At 40.4% G+C, this 23,819-nt stretch overlaps 1 protein-coding gene across 1 annotated transcript; it reads right to left on the bottom strand.

Annotated features, from left to right (window-relative positions):
* Positions 1-1,347: 1,347 nt before the first annotated feature.
* LOC122550705 (ras-related protein Rab-39A-like) lies at positions 1,348-23,504 on the bottom strand. Its single transcript, XM_043691841.2, has 2 exons — positions 23,041-23,504; positions 1,348-4,447 (listed from the first exon to the last, which is right to left on the bottom strand). The coding sequence occupies exons 1-2, from the start codon at positions 23,253-23,255 to the stop codon at positions 4,021-4,023; spliced, it is 642 nt and encodes a 213-aa protein (XP_043547776.1). The 5' UTR covers positions 23,256-23,504; the 3' UTR covers positions 1,348-4,020.
* Positions 23,505-23,819: the final 315 nt, after the last annotated feature.

The raw sequence follows: 23,819 nt of genomic DNA, 5'->3' as shown, positions 1-23,819 counted from the left end.
CAATGCACCTTGTTGATGATACACATTACTGATGCTGTACCTGTGGTGTTGGGAGTGAATATTGAGGAGGCAGATCAGGTCTCAATTAAACAGGCTGCTTTGTCCTGTATGTTGTCAAGCTGCTTGCATTCTGTTGGAACTTCACCCATTCGGGTAAGTGGGGAGAGTAATCAGTCAAACTCCTGAATCGTGTGTTGTGGAAAGGGTTGGGGAGAAAGGGAGAATTGTTACTCACCTCAGAATTCCTTGTCTCTGACCTCTTGTAGCAAATCTTAGCCTCAAATTTAACTGTGGAGCAAAATTAGGCCTAGCCTTCTAGGACAAATGGTGAGGAGCAAAGCAGCTAGGATTTTTGCTTTTACTTTTTATCCCATAATCCAACTAGGAAGTGTATGGTTGTGATTCCAATCTTTCTTAAGCTTTTGTCAAATTCTGAGATAAGTCTTGGTGCATCTGGACTATGTGGAAAAAACGCCTAATGTGACAAAATCTATTGCCATTATGTACTTTTAAAGGTACATTTGCAATACAAGACGAAACACTTCTTTTTTAAAACACAGCTCTGAATACAACAACCAAAACTGCACGAGATGAAGGGCTCATTTAATGCGCAAGCATGATCCTGATTCTTCCGGTAGTTGGTCATTTTAACATAGCATACTGCTCGCATGCCCACTTCTGTCCTCTGTATGCTGCGATGCTCCAGTGACTGTCAGCGCAAACTGGAGGAATAACATCTCATCTTCAGACTAGACACTTTACAGCCTTCCAGACAATATTGAGTTCAATACCTTCAAATTGTGAAGCAACTCCCAATTTTCCCCCTTTTTTAAGCTTTACTTGTTACATTCTTCATTTCTTCCCTTTCTTTTACCTTTACTTGTCACTATGTCCTCTCTCATCCTCCCCTTACCCCCAGTGGGACTGTCTTCTGTTTTGAGTCTGGCAGTTAGATACACCATTGTTCTGCCATTCTAACATTCCGAGTCAAAAAGTGCAGTGGTGGTAAAGCACAGCTGGTCAGGCAGCATCCAAGGAACAGAAGAGTCGACGTTTCGAGCATAAGCTCTTCATCAGGAATGTTCCTGATGAAGAGCTTATGCTCAAAACGTCAACTCTCCTCCTCCTCGGATGCTGCATGACCGGCTGTGCTTTTCCAGCACCACACTTTTTGACTCGATCTCCAGCATCTGCAGTCCTCACTTTCTCCCATTCCGATCATTTAATCTGAATCAACATCTTTTCTCCACCAGCACCCTACACACCACCACCCTACACACCACCACCCCACCCCACACCCCCAATTACAGCATAAATGCTGACCCTCCACACTTCAGTTCTGATGAAGAGTCACCTCGACTCAAAAAAATGTTAGCTTGTTCTCTGTCCATGTCTGCCTGCTGTGATCTCCAGCATGTTCTGTTTTCAGCATGAATAAAGGCATGTTCCACTATGCTGCATGGTGGGCAAATAACCTACTCACAATTCCTGATGAATGACTTTCGGTTCTTGTCTGAGAGGTGGGTGAAGGGAATTGAAAGATTATGTGAAAGGTGTTTTGATTTAGCTTTGATTTTTATTTTTTCAAATGAAAACAGGTCTCTATGGCTAAGACAGGAATTTACTGTATCAACAATCCCTCCTAGCCCAAGCATGATATGTTGAGAAATAAATAAATTTAGATATTGATTAGGTCAATCATGAAAACAATTTAGATTTAGATTAGATTAGATTACAGCGTAGAAACAGGCCCTTCGGCCCAACAAGTCCACACCGACCCGCCGAAGCGAAACACACCCATACCCCTACATTTACCCTTTTACCTAACACTACGGGCAATTTAGTATGGCCAATTCACCTGACCCTGCACATCTTTGTGATGTGGGAGGAAACCGGAGCACCCGGAGGAAACCCACGCAGACACGGGGAGAACGTGCAAACTCCACACAGTCAGTCGCCTGAGGCGGGAATTGAACCCGGGTCTCTGGCGCTGTGAGGCAGCAGTGCTAACCACTGTGCCACCGTGCCGCCCACTGAGACAAGATAGGAATTTCAAATCATGAGTAAATATTTGCAAGTGAACAGCAATTACAGCTTCCTTATTTTTATATTAGTCATCCAGCACAAAACAAAAATCAGAAGTCATATTACACCAGCTATTTTAGTTAACCTTCTGTTTAAAAGTTGCTGCAGTTTGAGATATGAGGACTTGACGCACAACTGTTCAGAACTAAAGGCATGAGGTCAAGAACTCCAGTTAGAAGCTAGTTTTCTCAATTGTAAGCTGAAAAGTTCAGCACTGATCCACTCTACTTATGCTTGGAGGTGGATAAGTGATGAGTTAGATATGTTTGCAACACACTAAAAGAGAAGGATTTCAATGCCTGTGACAGACAAAATGATGCAATTATTGTTGGACTTGCTCAACAAGTTCAGCTATTATGAACCAAACAAATAAAGAAACAACTTTGGATTTTCACCAAAGTCCTACATCTTAAATAGCACCCATATGACATTTAACATTTAGGTAAATTGACATATTTTATGTAATGAGTGTTTTGTAGGTCATAGACCATTAGAAATAGACTCACTTATATCATATCTAATAAGCAAGTGACTGGATTTAAATGACTTCCTAATTTACACACTCAGTTGCATGTTAACAGTACACTTCAGAACAGAAGGGAGGACTGGTATGCTTATGGTCTGCAGCTAATTCAGCACGTTGTATACATTATGTAGACATAACAGAGTCCTGCTTAAATAGTATCTATGTTGTGTGTTGTGCAAAAACTAGCACCAGTAAGTGCAACGAAATGAATAAAATGCATACAAAGACTAGTTGACTTACAAGAATGAGAATTTCAATACTTTCTGTTGGAGGATTTAAAGCTTATTTAATGTTAAAACTTCAAAATTTGTCTATTATTGGCAATATTCAAGTGTTTTTATAAGTCACAACTGTGGCAATACTTTGTTTGCCCCTTCGATTACGCAATCTCCATTCTCATATCCAGTCCACAGTGCAAATACAGAAGGGATCAAGTTCAATCACCACATTAGCCTTGCCATTTTCCAAAATAAAAAGGCAGCATTTGTAACTGTAAACCGTAACATTGAAAGCTACAAGCAAAACAGCAACATGCCATGCCACAGTACATGTTTACTATTTATTAGCTTCCATATTAGCCAACACTAAACAGAAGAAAGAATAGTGCAGGGCTTTGGCTAATATCTTTGTGCATATAATCAGCCGATATGATAAATGCTCAGGAAATGCACTTCACTATTGCAGGAACGTAGACATTAGCACAGTGATTACTCATGGCAGTTCAACTTTTTGGAGCTTATTAACAGCAAATTTCTGTTCTCAATCATTGCAGAATATTTCCACATCTTTCTTCACTGTTTCAAGTACTGTATTTATTTTCCACTGCCACTTCACTAAACATGTAAGGACACAATTTTGAAAAATATTCATCTTTCACGTGAATTAATTAAAACACATGGAATTAAAGAAATGCATGAAACAAACAAAACTCTACTTTTAAAACATTTAGTTATTTAAAGCCAAGGATGTTTCTCACATCTCCAGAAACTACTCAAATATTTCGGAGTTCGATTAAATCTTATTTAAAGCATTATTTTGGGCAAATGGTTCATATCAAATATACATGTTAATTAAATCTTTAATTATACAGTTCGGTTTCTCTGACAGATTGCCAGTCTTACAGCAAGGCAACAAGTCCCAAAAATAAAACTTGATTTTACTGTGCAAAAAATACACTCTTACTATTAAAGTCTGCAGCTACTGATAAAATAAAATTTGTGCATTTCATGTCAGAGAAGCTCTGTAGCCAAGTTGGGTACTTACTTTCCAATGAAATATATTCTAATCAAATCTATGCCAAGTCTAGGGTAAGCCCTAGAAGATTTGTTGACATATCCAGATTGGCTTGCAGAAATGGCTAAAAAGTACAATAAGCAACTCTTTGGAATAAAGGGTTCTTTCCCCTGTGATTAGCAAAAGCACCTTCGTCCAGGCTGCACAGCTTCCTCAGAAGAATGAACAACATTAGGAACCACACCACTCTTAACACCTTCCCACCCTTCCTGGATGGATATGTTGCCTTTCTTGAGCAGCTCGTATATTTCTCGGGTCAGAATGGTGAAAGATTCCTCCACATTCATCGAATCTTTTGCGGAGGTCTCTATGTATTTCATACCAGATACAGCTGCAAGTTTCTCTGCCTCCTCCTTTGAAACTTTCCTTTGGGTTGCCAAGTCACTTTTGTGTCCGACAAGCAGAAATATGATTCGATATGGCTGGACGTGCATTTTTGCTTCTTCCAACCAATCACGCACATGTTCAAAAGATCTGCGATTTGTGATATCAAACACAAGCAGCCCACCAACTGAATTACGATAGTAGGAACGGGTTATGGACCTGAGAATGGAAAAAGAAAAGAAAGTCAAAAACCAATTGTTCCTTTTAGGATCAGTGATCAATTACTTTAAGTTTATTTTAGTTACAACATTTATTTTCCTTTGTCAACATTAAGTTTCATGGTAAACCCCTCGTATCAAGAAAATCCCACCATGAGCTAATGCTAAAAGTCCCTTATAAAAATATTGCAAACATTCTAGAAAACATTGTCTAGAGTTAGTTTTGATCTCAACCAGAGATCGCTTAATGCAGTTTTCTGAGGTTTCTAACAGCTGTTTTGCCCAAGTGCCACAGACAACTGAAGAACTCTCACAGAAATTCACTTCCATTATGTCCAGCAACATCCAAATTATGAATGCACACAGAAACTTCGAAAATAGGAGGAGTAAATTATTTGACCCTTTCAGGTGGAAGTGGATGCTGGAGATTAAGTCAAGATTAGAGTTGTGCTGGAAAAGCACAGCATCCGAGGAGCAGATCATCAGGATTCTTGATCATTAGAAGGTTTCGTCGATCTCAAATGACTTGAAGCCTTGAGACTTAAAGTCGCATGTCACTGTTAAGTACTCCAAGGGCTGCTCCAACTCAAATATGCACGATTGTGCCTTCACATTTGGCAGGTCTATCCTGGTTTGTGGAACACAATAATCTTGAGCAGTCTCCATTATTGTGGTTCTGTTCGCCGAACTGGAAATTTTTGTTGCAAACGTTTTGTCCCCTGTCTAGGTGACATCCTCAGTGCTTGGGATGTCACCTAGACAGGGGACGAAACGTTTGCAACAAAAATTTCCAGCTCGGCGAACAGAACCACAACAACGAGCACCCGAGCTACAAATCTCCACCCAAACTTTGAGTCTCCATTACGTTGGTAAGGAGGACTAGGCTATCTGTTCAACACTTCATCATTATTTGAGTGAATGTTTAATTGCAACAACGCGTAAATGAAAACGTCCTTCTGCAATAGTCATCTCACATTGGGTGGCTCAATTGCTCTGACAGGTTAACTTCCAACAAAGAAAAGGACAAGGTAATGCGTGGTTTAAAACCAGGGCATCTAACTTATAAAACCAATTTTAAAATCAAGCCAAAACTAAAAAAAAGGAATAAACAAAACAGTTAAAAAGTTGGAATAACGTGGGCAGTAAATTGTCACGTTGACTTAAAGCAAGACCCTTAAGTAAATTGAAACATCAGAAACAGCAATTGAACCAAACTAAAAATACTTATTTTCAATACAAGATACAAAAATACAGCATTCCCCTGTGAATATCACATCCTGTTCAGCAGCTGGAAGAACTGAAAATATTAAAACTTCTCACATAATTTGTTCAAAATAAATCCTAGATTAAAATTCATTTGATCAGTAGAGTACTATTATAACTGACATTAACAAACTCATAAGTTCAACTAAATTTCTATTTTGAAGTACATCATCAGCCAGTTAGTTGCTTAAAAGCTATGATTGATGAAAGCAATTGAGAAACATATTTTGGAACCATGCCCTCAAAATGAGTCCTCAGGCTTTTTATTATGCTGTTAAACATTTTCAGCAGGAAGTGGTTAAGAATACTTTATGATTAATTGCAGATACTGATAAAGAAAATGTATTAATTCTAATGGACACAGGTGAACATTCCAGTATCTACATTCAAATATGTTTCTTTAATCATGCGCCATGATACAAAGATTCACATAAGACCAACACCTCAGTGCAGTCATTCTTCTGCCTGCCGTGTATTAGCATGATTTTTTTTTGGTATGATGTATATTGTAGAGACATGGGAGTACATAAGCACAAATTATTGAAAATAGAAGAAGCTGAGAAAGTGGTTTAAAAAATACAGGATTTTGTGCTTTATAAACGGAAGAACAGGTATTACAAGTACAAAGGCAAGGAGGTTATAAATTGAAACTTTGCAAAAGAGTAGTACAACCTCAACTTTGTTTCCAATTCTGGACACGTTTTAGGAATGACAGGAAAGCTTTAGTGAGATACAGAAATGATTTACGAGAATAGTTTCAGACAGTAACTGGGGTTTTCCTTCAAGGGGAAGTTGAGAGCAGAATTAACAGAGGTGCCAGTCAGAGTAGGTGGAGAGAGACTGCTCTATTTGGCCAAGAATCAATGGCATTCATGTAAGGTGACTTGCATAAAGACTTCCTTATGCTATTATTTGGGCCACAGATTAGGTCTCGAATGCACTGCCTGTGAATTTGGTGGGGCTAAATTCAACCATGGCTTTAAAAAGAAAATTGGATAAGCATATGAAGACAAAAATATTTCAGAGCTACAGGGAAAGGGCAGGGGATTTGGACTATTGAGTATTCTTGCAAGGAAACTATGTACCACAAAACCTCATTCATTGCTGTAACCATTCAATGATCCTATATTTTAAAGTCAGAGATGCTCAACAAGGAAACAGACCCTTCAGTCCAACTCCCCCATGCAGACCAGATATCCGAACCTAATCTGGTCCCATTTGCCAGCACTTGGCCCATATCCCTCTAAACCCTTCCTTTTCATATACTCATCCAGATGCCTTTTAAATGTTGTAATTGTACCAGCCTCCACCACTTCCTGTGTGGGAAAAGTTGCTCCTTAGGTCTCTTTTAAATTTTTCTCCCTCACCCTGAATCTATGCCCTCTAGTTCTGGACTCCCCCACTGCAGGGAGTGTAAATAACCTTGTTTTATAAACATGATCTTATAAACCTCTATAAGGTCAACCTTCAACCTCTGACGATTCAGGGAAAACAGCCATAACCTATTCAGCCTCTCCTTAATGCTCAAATCCTCCAACCCTGGCAATATCCTTGTAAAACTTTTCTGAACCTTTCCAAGTTTGACAACATCCTTCCGACAGAAGAAAGAGATCAGAATTGTATGTAATATTCCAAAAGTGGCCTAACCAATGTCCTGTACAGATGGAACATGACCACCCAACTCTAATACTCAATGCTCTGATCAACAAAGGAGAGCAGACTAAACATCATCTTCACTATCCTACCTACCTGCAACTCCACTTTCAAGGAACAATGAACCTGCACTCCAAGGTCTCTTTGCTCAGCAACACTCCTAGGACCTTACCATTCAGTGTATAAGTCCAACTCTGATTTGCCTTTCCAAAATACTGCATCCCACATTTATCTAAATTAAGGTCCATTTGCCACTTCTCAGTCCACCGGCCCATCTGATCAGGATCCCATTGTACTCTGATGTAACCTTCTTCGCTGTCCACTACACCTTCAATTAATGACGAAAAGCAGTAGACTCAGCACCGATCCTTGTGGCACACCACTGGTCACAGTTCTCCAGTCTGAAAGGCAACCCTCTACCACCACCCTCTGTCTTCTATCTTTGAGCCAGTTCTGTATCCAAGTAGCTAGTTCTCACTGTATTCAAAGAGATCTAACTTTACTAACCAGTCTATTATGAGGAGCCTTGTCGAACGCTTCACTGAAGTGCATATAGATCACGTCCATCGGTCTGCCCTCATTAATCCTCTTTGTTACTTTTTCAACAAACTCAATCAAGTTCGTGAGATATGATTTCCCAAGCACAAAGTCATCTTGATTATCCCTAATCAGTCCTTGTTTTTCCAAATACATGTTAATCCTGTCCCGCAGGATTCCTTCCAACAACTTGCCCACCACCGATGTCAGGCTCACTGGTCCATAGTTCCCTGGCTTTTCCTTACCATCTTTCTTAAATAGTGGCACCACGTTAGCCAACCTTCAGTCTCCCGGCGCCTCACCTGTGACTATTGATGATACAAATATCTCAGCAAGAGACCCAGCAATCACTTCCCTAGCTTCCCACAGAGCTCTTGGGTACTCCTGATCAGGCCCTGGGGATTTATCTACCCTTGCACCTTTTAAGACATCAAAAACCTCTTCCTCTATAATATAGACATTTTTCAAGATGTCACCATCTATTTTCCCACATTCTATGCCTTCCATATCTGTCTCCACAGTAAACATTGATGCAAAATACTCATTTAGTATCTTCCCCACCTCCTGAGGTTCCATACATAGGCTGCCTTGCTAATCTTTGAGGGACCCTATTCACTCCCTGGTTACCCTTTTGTCCTTAGTGCATTTATAGAATCCCGTTGAATTTTCCTTACCCCTATTTGCTAAAGCTATCTCATGTTCCCCTTTTGCCCTCCTGATTTCCCTCTTAAGTTTATTCCTGCTGCCTTTATAATCTAAGGATTCACTCAATCTCTGCTGTCTATAACTGTCATATGCTTCCTTCTGTTTCCTAACCAAAACCTCAATTTCTCGAGTCATCCAGCATTCCCTAACCCTACCAGCCTTGCCTTTCACCCAATGAGCTCATTTTTGAAGGCTTCGCATTTTCCAGCTGTCCCTTTACCTGGAAACATTTGACCCCAATCAACCTTTGAAAGTTTTTGCTAATGCTGTCAAAATGGGCCTTCCTCCAATTTAGAACTTCAACTTTTAGATCCTGTTTATCCTTTGCCATCACTATTTTAAAACTAATAGAATTAGGGTCACTCCCTCACTGACACCTCTGTCACCTGCCCTGCCTTATTTCCCAAGAGCGAGTCAAAATCTGCACCTTCTCTAGCAGGTACAGCCACATATTGAATCATAAAATTTTCTTGTACACAATTAACAAATTCCACTCCATCTAAACCCTTAACACTATTGCAGTCCCAGTTTGCAAAGTTAAAATCCCTACCATGACCAATCTATTATTCTTACTGATAACTGAGATCTCCTTAAAGATTTATTCCTCAATTTCACACTGACTATTGTGTGTGTGTGTGTGTGTGTGTGTGTGGTGGTGGGGGGTCTATAATATAATCCCAGTAAGGTGATCATCCCTTTCTTATATCTCAGTTCCACATAAATAACTTTACTGGATGTCTTCCCAGAATATTCTCCATAAGTAGTTGTAATGCTATCCCTTATCAAAAATGCCACTACCCCTCCTCGCTTGCCTCTCTTTCTATCCTGGAACATTAAGCTGCCAGTCCTGTCCACCTCTGAACCACGTCTCTGTAATTGCTATGACATCAAGTCTCATATTCCTAACCATGCCTTGAGTTCATCTGATTTCCCCGTTAGGCCTCTTGCATTGAAATAAATGCAGTTTAATTTATCAGTCCTACCCTGTTTTCTGCTTTGTTCCAGCCTGTCCTGACTGTTTGTCTTGCTCCTTTTTCCAATTATACCAGTCTCAGATTGATCTCTTTCCTCACTGTCTCCTTGGGCCCCACTCCCCCTCTCCTCCCTAACCTCCTGAGCAGCTCTAGCAAACCTCCCTGCCAGTATATTAGTCCCCTTCCAATTCAGGTGCGATATGTCCTTCTTGTACCAGTCACTTCTACACCAGAAGAGATTGCAATGATCCAAAAATGTGAACCCTTCTCCCCTGCACCAGTTCCTCAACCATGCATTCATCTGCTCTACCTTCCTATTCCTACCCTCATTAGCTCATAACTCATAGGATATACTACCATAGAGTACCTCTCTTTTAATTCCTGCCTAACTTTCTATCTCCCTTCAGAATCTCATTCTTTTCCCTTCCTATGTCGTTAGATCCAATGTGTACAATGACGTCCTGCTGGTCCCTCTCCCCTTTGAGAACATCCTGCACCCTCTCCAAGGTACCCTTGATCCTGGCACTAGGGAGACAACATCCCATTCTGATTTCTTGCTGCCTGCCGCAGGAATATCGATGCCTCTGACTAGAGAGTCCCCTATCACAATCGGTCGCATGGAACCTGACGTACTCCCTCATTACATTAGAGCCATTCTCGGTACCAGAAACTTAGCTGTTCATGCTACATTCCCCTGAGAGGCCATCACTCTCTACCTTTTCCAAAACATGTTTGAGATGGGGATAGGCATAGGAGACTCCTGCACTACCTGCCTCCCTCTCCTACATTTCCTGGAGTTAACCCAACTACCTAACTGTATCTGGGGCTTTCCCCCTTCCTGTAACTGCCATCCATCACACTCCCTAGCTCCTGTCAATTCTTTATTGCCTCTAACTGCCGCTCTAACTGATCAGTGATATCTGATAGGATTCTCAACCAAAAACACTTCCTGCAGACATAATAATCAGAAACATGGAAACTCTCCCTCAACTCCCACATCTGACAGGAAGAGCACATCACTCTACAAAAGGCCATCTTTCCTCCTTCACAATCTACAGATCCAGAAAATAGCACCATCGTTTTGCTCTTAAAAAAAGAACACTGTTCCAGGCTAACTTAGTACTTATGCTTCATATTTTTAAAATGTAATTAAGAGACAGACCTCAATAAAACACAATCAAAAAAGAACCAACTCTACCCACTATTGTAGATTTACAGCAAGGTTACACTTAAAAACTATGCACTTAGCTGTTCCTGTGTGAGTTCTCCCACAGTTTCCTCCAGGGTCAGCTGTAAATATCACCGTTTGTTAATTTTTCCTAGATGCACTCCAATGTTCAGAGATACGTGAAATCAAACTGCAAAGGCATTAACTGTGCAGATTCACTGTTGTGTCAGACAGCAGTGTATGTTTCTTTCTCTGACCATGTGGTCACTGCCTTTAGTCTGTCTTCCTCCTTTTTAAAGTGTTGTTGTTTTGATCTTTTGGCCCCCAAACTCCCAAAACAATGTAACAGCTTATAAAACAGTAATTGCTGCTCCTGGAATTCAAATAAATCACCTCCAACACCTAAAATACCTCAAGAATAAAAGGAGCAGCTCTTACAGCCACAATTCCATGATTCATTGAAAAGGTAAAATGAAGATTCCCAATTATTCACCATTGTGTTATTCAAAGGAATGGAAATGGGTTTCTCGATTATTGTAGATATGAGCTTTTATATATATTTTTTAAAAAATCAATTCTCTCTACTTTGCATCTTCCCATTTCTGTTTATAACCACATACCAGGAGTTTTGCAGAAGCACCTGTTCCTTTCTTCCTACATAGTTCAGAACCTAAAGAAGCAGTCAGCCCTTCCCTAAATGCCACGCGCAGTTGTTGTCCGAGATCTTTAAAAAAACCCAGGTTGTCAATTTTCTGACTTGTTACAACTTTATTATAATTGGCATTGAGTACTCCTAAACTACGGAGGACGCTAAAGAAAAACAAACAATTTTTTTTTCTCTTCATGTCAATTAACTTTCTCTTATAAAATTGCACAAATTTAGTGAAATTGCAGACCTACCCCTACATGGTTAAAGGATAAATGACATTAATTTAATTGAACATGAACCACAAGTTACCTTGAGTGGATTTTTTTTTAAGGCAATGTCCAAAATAAAAGCTTTGTCTGCTCTTCACAACGTTCTCCAAAGCTGTTCCATGGCCATCAATTCCTTGCTGACACAACATATCCACCAGTAACTAAACCAAGACACCATAAAATAGAAACTATCTCAGAAGGAGCACAATTACCTCCTGTTATGTGCCCCACCAGATATCCAATTCCAATCCGCAATGTTCCCTAAAAACCAAATGCCACTCCAGACCACAAAGCTCAGACAACTCAGTCAAATTTGTTCTTCTACCTTTTTTTTGCAAAGTCTGAAATTCAGTATGATTATTTGAAATATTTGGATATTTTGAAAATGTTGTGTCTGATTATCAATACGTTTTAGAATTTTTTCTAAACAAATAAAGCCAAAGCAACTTAATAACACTACTAACATTAGCAGAATTTGAAGGGGTTTAGGAGAACATTTTTCACCCAGAGTATTGGGAGTAGCGGGTGGGAGGTAGGGGTATTCATAGAAATGTACAGCAAGGAAACAGACCCTTCGGTCCAACTCTTCCATGACAACCTAATCTAATCCGACTTGCCAGCACCCGGCCCATGCCTCTCCAAACCTTGCTATTCGTGTACCCATCCAGATGCCTTTTAAATGCTGCAATTCTATCAGCCTCCATTATTTCCTCTTGCAGTTCATTCCACACATGTCCCACACTCAGAGTGAAAAGTTGCCCCTTAGGTCTCTTTTATATCTGTTCCCTCTCATCCTAAACTTATGCCCTCTAGTTCTGGACTCCCTCACTCCAGGGAACAGACTTTGTCTATTTGTCCTATCCATGCCCTTCCTCACTTTATAAACCTCTAAGGTCACCCCTCAGCCTCCGACGCTCCAGGGAAAACAGCCCCGGCCTGTTCAGCCTCCCCCTATAGCTCAAATCCTCCAACCCTGGCAACATTCTTGTAAATCTTTTCTGAACCCTTACAGGTTTCACAACATCCTTCTGATAGGAAGGAGAACAGATTTGCACACAATATTCCAACAGTCGCCTAACCAACGTCCTGTACAGCCACAACATGACCTCCCAACTCCTGTACTCAATATTCTGACCAATAAAGGAAAGCATACCAAACGCCTTTTTCACTATCCTATCTACCTGCGACTCTACTTTCAAGGAGCTATGAACCTGCACCCCAAGGTCTCTCTGTTCAGCAACACTCCCTAGGATCTTACCATTAAGTGTATACGTCCTGCTATGATTTGCTTTCCCAAAATGCAACACCTTGCATTTATCCAATTTAAACTCCATCTGCCACTTCTCAGCCCTTGGTCCATCTGATCAAGATCCCATTATAATCTTCACTGTCCACTACACCTCCAATTTTGGTGTCATCTGCAAACTTACTAACTATACCACCTATGTTCACAGCCAAACCATTTATATAAATGATGAAAAGTAGAGGACCCAGCACCGATCCTTGTGGCACTCCACTGGTCACAGGCTTCCACTCTGTAAAACAACCCTCCACCATCACCCTCTGTCTTCTACCTTTGAGCCAGTTCTTATCCAAATGGCTTGTTCTCCCTGTATTCCATGAGATCTAAACTTGCTAACTAGTCTCCTATGGGGAACCTTGTCGAACGCCTTACTGAAGTCCATATAGATCACGTCCACCACCCTGCCCTCATCAATCCTCTTTGTTACTTCTTCAAAAATCTCAATCAAGTTCATGAGACATGATTTCTCACGCACAAAGCCATATCGACTATCCCTAATCAGTCCTTGCCTTTCCAAATGCATGTACATCCTGTCCCTCAGGATTCCCTCCAGCAGCTCGCCCATCAATTATGTCAGGCTCACTGGTCTGGAACTCACTACTTTAAAAGCATGATAGAGGCAGAAATTTGCATTATATTTAATGAAAAACCTTGAATATACACTTGAGATGCTGTAATTTATAAAATAATGAACCAAGAGCTATAGTTTGGAAATAGCCAGAGGGCTCCTTCTTTCAGCAGTAAGGTCACAATGGGGCACATTGCCTCCTTTTGATCTGTGAATCTATATTTCCAGGAATTTCAGAGCCAAGGACACTGTACTGTAAGGATAAGAACACAAATTAGTAAGCTAAGTGAGCTATTATTATGCTTAAAAGACCTAAAGTCAAATCTTAAAAATGCAATCATTTTGTTTTTGCAATAGTGCGAGAGTAAGACAAAATTACGTTATGAAAAGGCAATCTGTTGTTATGACAGCACATATTAAAATTTTTCTTACAACAAAGCTTAATTCAGGAAAAGCAGTGCTAGGGAACAATAATATGTTGTGAAAAGGCCTGGAGCTTCAATTCAAACAACTAGGTGGTCATAAAATATCAGATAGCCTTGTATCGAGCGGGAAGATGACAATAAAGAAAATGTTATAAAAGAGAAGCCTTTTTGTGATTTTCCCGTTAAAATCCACCCATGTTCGTGTCAAATATGTAATTTGGACTTCTCTGAATTATAGGTTAGAAATTATTTGTCAATAATAAACTAAATGAACATTACACATTACTGTTTCTAGCTTTACCAACCTGTTTATATGTTGAAAGATTTTTGCACAATTTTGCCGTGTGTTCTCAGAACATCTTAAACCAGTACATTAAAATCTGTAGTATTAAAGCTACATAAAAATAGAAAAAAAAAACAAGTTTCTTTGGTATGCTCCCAGAATTGGAAGATTTGGATCTCTGACTTAGAGCAAATAGGTAACATTTTATGGTCAACAAGGAAAAGATACAGTTTTCGAAAATGATTCCCCAATTGAGCATGAAGTCAATTGTAGCTAAGGTTAGTTACAGAGGGGAAAAAAAAATACTCAACATGTGCTTTAATGCCAATTCCAGATTACCCTTCCTTACTTCTGCCATGATGTGGCGGTGCTGGTGTTGACTGGGGTGGACAAAGTTAAAAATCACACAACACCAGGTTACAGTCCATCAGGTTTATTTGAAAGTACAAGCTTTCACACTGCTGCTCCTTCATCAGTGGGAGGGAAACAGGACACAGAATTTATACTAAAAGATCAAAGTGTCATACAGCTAATGTGATGTATTGAACAAACCTAGATTGCTGTTAAATCTTTAATCATTTATAATAGGGATGCACGTTTCGATTGATTAATATATAAATCCCAGAACTTCTTTCAAGTCACAGTCCCAAGATAATTTAAGGTTTTATCAGTATAAAACAGAAGTGACATCTCAACTCAGACAATGTATTAAAGGTGTGAGGTCAGAGTCTGTATAGAAAATTGGTGAGTTAGAAAGATTCATAAATACGAGTTTACTGCCCAAATTTGATCGCAACTAGGAATTTAATATGCCTAGTTATAGAAACAGCAAAAAAAACCAAACAGAATTTGCAAAGGCTTTTATCACAATGCAAAATGTCCATGAGTTGTGCTAACTGGTTAAAAGGATTCTATCCTAAAAAATAAGTCTTATCCAACAGGTTAGCAAGCCAAAACATTGAAGGCTATGGGCCAAGTGATGGAAAGTGGAACTAATTAGATTTAGTGTCAGGTACTTGTTGCGACACAGACTTAATGGGCTGAAGGGCCTCTTCAGCTCTGTACAATTATGAGATGGGCGGCACAGTGGCTCAGTGGTTAGCACTGCTGCCTCACAGCACCAGTGTCCCAGGTTCAATTCCAGCCTTGGGCGACTGTTTCACATTCTCCCAGTGTCTGCGTGTGTTTCCTCTGGGTGCTCCGGTTTCCCCTCACCGGAGGGTTAGGTAAATTGGCCACGCTAAATTTCCAGTAGCGTTAGGTGCATTAGTCAAAGGGAAATGGGACTGGGTGGGTTACTCTTTGGAGGGTCGGTATGGACTTGTTGGGCTGAAGGGCCGGTTTCCACACTGTAGGGAATCTAATCTAATCAAGATTTGGTTAGCTTTGATGATGTGTACTGTGGAAGCAATAAAGTTGTTGGTCTTGAATATTTGAATAATGTCTAAATTAGAGAATTACATGGCTCAGTATCTTGCAAGGCAAGGTGATGCGCCTATACTGAGAGTGTTACTGGAGTACTTAAGATGTACTTTTACAGCAAACCCAAAAGGGAAAAAATTAAGTTTGTCATAAGATTTGTCTGCTACAGCCAGAACCCTGTCCACAACAAATAAAAAGCAGTTGAATAAAAATTCAGCAGTTGAAAGATATTTTCCAGAAAGACAAAAAGCTGTAATACCTAGTGGCTGCTGTGCAAGGAAAAAGAGAAAATAAGTAGAAATAGAAATGGAGAAGGAAAAGCAGTAACTTAAAGTAAATATTATTAATGAACTAGTTGTATTAGTTTACTTAGAAACATTTAAAATTTCTGTGCATCAAAACATTTGAAAAAGGACAACATGAAAGGTGTGAAAATGGTTTGGGAGCTTCATGCAGTGAAACAGTGCAATGATTCAGCAACAAACATATTTACTGAGACAGAATCTCTCAGTGTTCCCTTCCTTGTGTATTCTAATAAACAATTGAAGGGATGCAATGATACAAAGAGAGAGTCGAGAAATTGTGCACGAGGAGTTTGTGTTACCTCTTTCATAGAACCAGGTTATAGTCAAACAGGTTTATTTGAAATGACAAGTTTTCAGAGCGCTGTGATTTCAAATAAACCTGTTCAACTATAACCTACTGTCGTGGGTCTTCGGATCTGGACCAGCCCAGGCAACACCAGCACCTGCAGATGATGGCTCTTTTATAGTAAAAATAGACCATGAAGGGGAGAGATTTCCCAGAATTTGGAAGCACACTTGTAGTCAGATGGGGCAGGAGAGTCTTGGAGAGAGAAATTATGTCAGTTCCTGAAGATTTCCTGCCACCTTTTGCTCTTCTGAGTGCTGGTTCTAATGTGACGATGGCAATTCACTCAGTAGCAGTGGGGAGCTAGTTAAGGCTTATCAGTAAACAACTAACAGCAATTTTCCACCATAAATGAGATTTTACTGTCATCACAGAGGACATCACACTGATGAAACTTATCAGGAAAAAAAAAGGTGCATAAAACAGATGTTCAGTTCCAAACAAATCAATTATTTTTACCCTCTTGAATCATTGGAAAGCCTGCAGTGAAGGGCTAGAAATGTTCTGAAAATTGCATGGAGTAATGCAGTAAGAAAGGATCAGTGCTGGTGGTGAGTAAGTTATGACCATTGCCTCCAGTTGTTTCACTGCTCCATTTTTTCCAGTCCTCTCATATTCCATACACACCAGCAACATAACTTGCTACATGCACAGGGAAATCTGCAGGTCTGCATTTATCTCTACATCCTGTTTGTTGTCCCTAATTGGACAGAAATTATAGAGCTGGCTTGATGTTGGGTGCATCCTGTGAAATTATCTCAGAGGCATGTTGCTGCTGTAAATGAGGTCAACGCTCCAAAACGGTCCTAACTGCCAAAGATTTGCAAAGTACATAAGACTCAACCCTAGTAAATATATTCTTATAAATCATGCTTTGATACTACAGAAATTGATAATTGCTTAACAAGCCGCACTATGTCAAAGTTTTTTGTCTTGCACTCATCAAGACAACTCACACGAAATATCTAAGTAAAGGGATTGGATAAGAGTCAGCAGGGGTGTGCACAACAGGGTCCACCTTTGTGGATGTGTCAGAAAAAATGGAAGGGTATAGAACACAATTTTGCTATTACTGATAATGCAAAGCAGAGGTATTGGTAATCAGTGAGAACAGCAAAAACATTCAAGGTAACAGATAGATTACACAATGGGCTGATAGGTGACAGGGCATATACAATTTAATGTGGATAAAGTGTTCGACAAGGTTCCCCATGGGAGATTAGCAAGGTTAGATCTCACGGAATACAGGAAGAACTAGCCATTTGGATACAGAACTGGCTCAAAGGTAGAAGACAGAGGGTGGTGGTCAGGGTTGTTTCTCAGACTGAAGGCCTGTGATCAGTGGAGTGCCACAAGGATCGGTGCTGGGTCCTCTACTTTTTGTCTTTTACATAAATGATTTGGGTGCGAGCATAAGACGTACAGTTAGTAAGTTTGCAGATGACACCAAAATTGGAGGTGTAGTGGACAGCGAAGAGAATTACCTCAGATTACAACTGGATCTGGACCAGATGGGCCAATGGGCTGAGAAGTGGCAGATGGAGTTTAATTCAGATAAATGTGAGGTGCGGCATTTTGGGAAAGCAAATCTTAGCAGGACTTATACACTTCATGGTAAGGTCTTAGGGAGTGTTGCTGAACAAAGTGACCTTGGGGTGCAGGTTCATAGCTCCTTGAAAGTGGAGTCGCAGGTAGATAGGAGAGTGAAGAAGGCGTTTGGGATGCTTTCCTTTATTGGTCAGAGTATTGAGTACAGGAGTTGGGAGGTCATGTTGCGGCAGTACAGGATATTGGTTAGGCCACTTTTGGAATATTGCGTGCAATTCTGGTCTCCTTCCTACCGGAAAGATGTTGTGAAACTTGAAAGGGTTTAGAGAAGATTTACAAGGATGTTGCCAGGGTTGGAGGATTTAAGCTACAGGGAGAGGCTGAACAGGCTGGGGCTGTTTTCCCTGGATTGTCAGAGGCTGCGGGGTGACCTTATAGAGGTTTACAAAATTATGAGGGGCATGGATAGGATAAATAGACAAAGTCGTTTCCCTGGGATCGGGGAGTCCAGAACTAGAGGGCATAGGTTTAGGGTGAGAGGGGAAAGATATAAAAGAGACCTAAGGGTCTTTTTCACGCAGAGGGTAGTAAGTGGATGGAATGCGCTGCCAGAGGAAGTGGTGGAGGTTGGTACAATTGCAACATTTAAGACGCATTTGGATGGGTATATGAATAGGAAGGGTTTGAAGGGACATGGACCGAGTGCTGGCAGGTGGGACTAGATTGTGTTGGGATATCTGGTCGGCATGGACGGGTTGGACCGAAGGGTCTGTTTCCATGCTGTACATCTCTATGACTCTTTGACTCTAAATGAGAGGAAATACATTTTCGGTCAAAGAGCATAGCATTACAATGTACAACTAAATAAATAGAAGAAATGTGCAAGTAGTCAAAGATTCAATTCCATAATTCCTCTCCTCACTGTTAGACTATTAAAATAAATTCATACCAATAATTTTACTCAAAATGATGTAAGTACTTCACAAATGTTTGTTTTAATATCAACAGGAGAAGTAGTAAACATAATAGGAATAATTTGAGTGCACGTCATGACAGGGCAGCTTGGCCATGTAGAATGTTCTTCCTCTGCAATGTGGGAAATCAGTTACACTTCCTGTACCCAGCGTAATCCCATGTGCAAGAAGTGTCTCCAGCTACAGCTACTTGAAACGCATGTTTTGTATCTTAAGCAACAATTGGAATCACTGTGGAGAATCCATAACACTGAGAACTTCATGGATAACATGCAAAGTGAAGAAGTCACACTGCAGGTAATGTGTGCACAGGCAGCAAGGGAATGGGTGCCCATCAGAAAGAGTAAAAACACCAGGCACATAGTTAGCTATTGAGCAGGTGTACGGCATTCTGAAAAGGCAGGGTGAGCAGACAGAGGTTGCGGCTGTGCTCTATATTAATACCAAAGACATGTGGCGGAAAGAGGCATGAGGTCTTGCAAGCAGAATACAAGCAACTAGGAAATAAATAGCAAAGAACATCAAAGATAGTAATCTCAGGATTACCCAGCCCCGACTCCACCCCCCACCCCCCAATGCACATGCTAGTGAAATCAGGAATAGGAGAGTAGATTAAATGAATGCATGCCTGGGATGATGATGTAGAGGGGATGGATTTAGATTCCTGAGACATGGGAACATATTCTGGAGAAGGTAAGTTGCATACAAGTGAATAGGTCACACCCCAGTAGGACCAAGAACAATATCCTTGCAGGGGAGTTCACTAGAAAGTGAGGGGAGGATTTAAACTAGAGTGGCAGGACTGTGGGAATTTGAGCTGGGACTTAACAGTAAGGGAAACAAAGATGGAAATGAACGACAGAAAAGTAGACTGCAAAGGCTGGTGACAGAGAAAACAAGGGCTATCAGCAAATATAGCCACAGAACAAAAAAAAAGATTAAAACATTTAAAAGACAAGATTAAAAGGTTCTTTATCTGAACATACCAAGCATTTTCAATAAGATAGATGAATTAGCAATGTAAACAGTTGTAAATGGGTATGATATGATTGCAGTTACGGAGACATAGCTTCAGTGTGATGAAGGCTTGGAATGAGGGTTTCAATATTTAGAAATAACAGTAAAAATGGAAAAGAAGGTGGCGTAAAACTGTTAGTAATGGATAAAACCTGTGCAATAGTGAGAAAGGATATTGGCTCATAAAATGTTGATTTGAGTCAGTCTGGGTGGAGCTAAGTAGCAACATGTGGCAGAAGACATTAGTGGGAGCTGTTTGCAGGCCTCCAAACAGTAATGATAAGTTAAGGACATCATTAAACAGGAAATTGGAGAACTATACAACAAGGGTGCATAATCATTCTTTATTCTGCATATAGACTAAGTAAACAACATTGGCAATAATACTGTGGTGGATTTATTCTTGAGGCAGATACAAGATTTCCTTTAGAATAACACACTGAGGAGTGAACAAGGGAATTTAGATTTCGTTCTAGCAATGAGAAGTGGTTAATTAAGTATCTAACTATGGAAAAGCAAGATATTGGTTAAGAGGGGAAAATAGACTGCAAGAGTAAACTTGTAAGGGTCATAAAAGTGGACTGTAAACACTTCTAGAAGTAGGTAAAAAGAAAAAGATTAGGGAAGACAAATGTAGGTCCTTTACAGTCAGAAACTGGAGAATTGATAATGAAAAGCAAGGAAATGGCAGAGCAATTAAGCAACACTTTAATTCTGTCTTCAAGGAAGAAAGCAATAATAACTTCCATGAATTGAGGGACGTAGTGAAGAGGAGGATTTGAAACAAGTTAATATTAGTGAAAAACAAATGTTGCAGAAATTAATGGGACTGAAACCTGATAAATTCCCAAGGACTGATAGTCTACATGCAGGGTCCTATGGAAATACTGAATGTGTTAGTTGTCCTCTTCAAAAACTGTGCAGATTCTAGAACAGTCTGACACATTGGAAGGTGGCAAGTGTAACCTGACCACTTAAAAAGACAGCAGAGAATTCCAGACCAGTTAGCCTAACATCATTAAGCGAAAAATGCTGGAGTCTACTATAAAAGATGTCATAACAGGGCACTCAGAAAATATTAACTGAATTAGACAAAGTCAACATGAATTCATGAAAGAGAAGTAATGTTTGACAAACCTCCAAAGAGATTTTTTGAAAATATGACTGGTACCACAGGATATGGTGCATTTGGATTTTCAAAAAACTAAATATAAAGTCCCACATAAGATGTAGGTACGCAAATTCTAAATATATGGGATTGGGGTAATATACTGAAATAGACTGAAAATTGGTTAACAGACAGGAAACAGATTAGGAAAATATGGCCCTTCTTTGGAGTACAAACTGGTGTCTAGAGGGGTACACTAGGAATCAATGCTTGGGTCCCAGCTAATTAATATATATCAATGATCTGGATGAATCAAATGTGATATGCCCAACTTACCTGATGACACAAAACAAAATTGGATTGTGAGTGGTGAGGTGGATGTAAAAGAGGTTCAAGTGATTTAGACAAGTTGAGGACTTGTCAAACTCATGGCAGTTACTATGCAATATAAATAAATGCCAAGTTATCTACTTTGGTGGGAAAAAATAGAATGCCAGAGTATTACTAAAATGATAACAGATTGGGAAATGTTGATTTGCGTTCCTATACCCCAGTCAATGAAAACACACATGAAGTTGCAGCAAGCAGTTTGGAACATCAATGGTAAGTTGGCATTTATTGCCAAAGGAGTTGAACACTGGAAAAAAGGGTCTTTTTGTTGCTGTTCAAGACCTTAGTGAGGCCACACTCGTGACTACTGTGTGTAGTTTTGGTGTCATTACCCAAGATGGGGTTTATTTGCCATAGAGCAAGTTCAGTGAAGATTCACCAGACTGATTCCTGGGACAGGCTTGTTGAATGAAAAAGACTGGAGTCAACTAGACCTGCAGTTACTGGTGTTTTTGAGGGGGATTTCATTACATTCAGGCAGGCTGACAGATTGGATACAAGGATGACATTGTCTCTGGCCTATGTGGATGGAGACAGACAGAGGAAGAGAGGTTTCACTCAGAGGTTGGTGAAACTGAAGATGTTGTTTTTATCACACTTGTTTCCAAATCTCTGAATACATTTATAAAATAAAGTTTTGAGACACTAAAGGCATCAAGGGGTGTGGGCAGAGTCTGGGAATATGGCATTCAGATAAAGGATCAGCCATGAATATACTGAAAGATGGAGAAAGCTGCTGGGCAAAATATCCTATTTCCTGCCCTTACCCGTACTTCTTATGTTTTTAGATTTTCTTTCAACCTGGACCTGTTTTACAGAAAGTACAGTCATCATGGTAAGAATGATCTACATGTTATTGTCAAATGTTACTAATTACATCTGTTGCTCTTATAAGCTAAGGTTAAAGCACAATTTTGCAATGCCATAGTAAATTTTGATTACAGCACATTAACTTGTCTTGAAAGCCAAGACGAACAAGAATATCTATGATCTTACTGAACAGACTGGGGGGACTGAATGGCCTACTGCTGTTCCCATATTTATTGTAATGTTTTTCAACCTGGCCATTGTTGGGAGCTAAATCGGACTCTACTCCAGAATACTAATTTACGTTTCGGATTGGGCACCCCATGTGCCTTAAAATACTTTATCAGAAATTTACCTTTCAATTCCAGGCTTCCCAACACCGTAGATTCCTTTCCATTAGCAACGGTCAGTCACATCCATGTTTGTCCAAACATAAAATCAGTTGGAAACATATTATGAACGCAATTCAACCGACAGCTGCTGCGTTTTGAACCTAGTGAATGGAAAATTGAAGGTAGCGAGCCCCTCTCTCGCAGATGCCAGCAACAGCTCCAAACTGAGACCGACAGGCAGAGCTAAAACACAAGCCTGAAGGGCTGCAAGTATTGCCCCAGAGGCGGAATTGGTTTTTACAAGAACAGCGCACGTTTTGTGAGCCTGAGACAGAGAGAGAGAAAAAAAAACAAGGAAGTGTGTCTGCTCCAGAAGTTATATCATTGCAGCCGTCGTTGGAAATAATGCAAACCAAGGACATCACTCCTGGAGCAGAGTCCAGCAAAATGCCAACCTCCAAGCCCCACCGCCAGTCCTCGGTTGACATGCAAATTCCGCACTTTGATTTACACTCAAACCACCAACAAATAAACACGCCGCCGCATACCTGAACCTCTCCTGCCCGGCTGTGTCCCACAGCTGTAATTTGATCCTCTTGCCCGGCTCGATCTCCACCAGCCTGGCGAAGAAATCCACACCAACCGTGGGGTCAGACACGTCGTTGAATTTGCCGTCAGTGAATCTCCGGAGGAGGCAGGACTTCCCCACGGTCGAGTCCCCGATCACTATCAGACGGAACTGATAGATCCAAATAGCTTCCATGACATAACTTTTTACCACCAACCTTCCCACCAGTAGCACCCCCCAACACACACACCCCGTCCCCTTTTACAAGGTCCAAGTAAATTTGCAAAACGCTGTGTCAACCAAATAAAATGAAACTAAATAAAATACGGGGCTGAAGAATTTCACCATGCACAGCGGAATAAAATACACACGCGCACATAATCCCAAACTATGAATGCAGTAGAATTTCCTTCTCCCGCCCCCTCCAACCCAACACAGTACAGTTTGCAAATGCTGCAAACTCAGCTTTAGAGCTGATACCGGAAAACCAAACCCGGCAAGTGGGAAGTGATGATTGACATGAAGAAGCCCCAATCCCAAGTCAGAAAGCAGAGGCAGTGAGGCCGTAACCACTAATAGGACGCGGGAGGGAACAGGAGCTCCTGGGCTGATGCTGAGCTCAATAGGACGTGTTCATTTCGCTGGCCAAGGGCTCTTCGGATTTGATTTAAAGAGTGAACATACTCAGACAAACATCCAGACATCACAGTACGCACATGCATATGCACATCCCCACTTCAAGGGCACTATAATATGAAT

Source organism: Chiloscyllium plagiosum, unplaced genomic scaffold (genome assembly GCF_037043375.1).
Source record: "Chiloscyllium plagiosum isolate Xiang-an unplaced genomic scaffold, Cpla_swu_hap1 HiC_scaffold_6, whole genome shotgun sequence".
Classification (NCBI taxonomy): Eukaryota; Metazoa; Chordata; class Chondrichthyes; order Orectolobiformes; family Hemiscylliidae; genus Chiloscyllium; species Chiloscyllium plagiosum.
Note: the sequence above shows the minus strand (reverse complement) of the source record. Positions and strands in the feature narration are given on the sequence as shown.

Excerpts from the sequence above, each read along its gene's own strand:
- LOC122550705 (XM_043691841.2), bottom strand. The coding sequence starts at position 23,255 with ATGGAAGCTATTTGGATCTATCAGTTCCGTCTGATAGTGATCGGGGAC. Across the intron at positions 4,448-23,040 it reads GCCGGGCAGGAGAGGTTCAG|GTCCATAACCCGTTCCTACT; the intron begins GTATGCGGCGGC and ends TTCCATTCTCAG.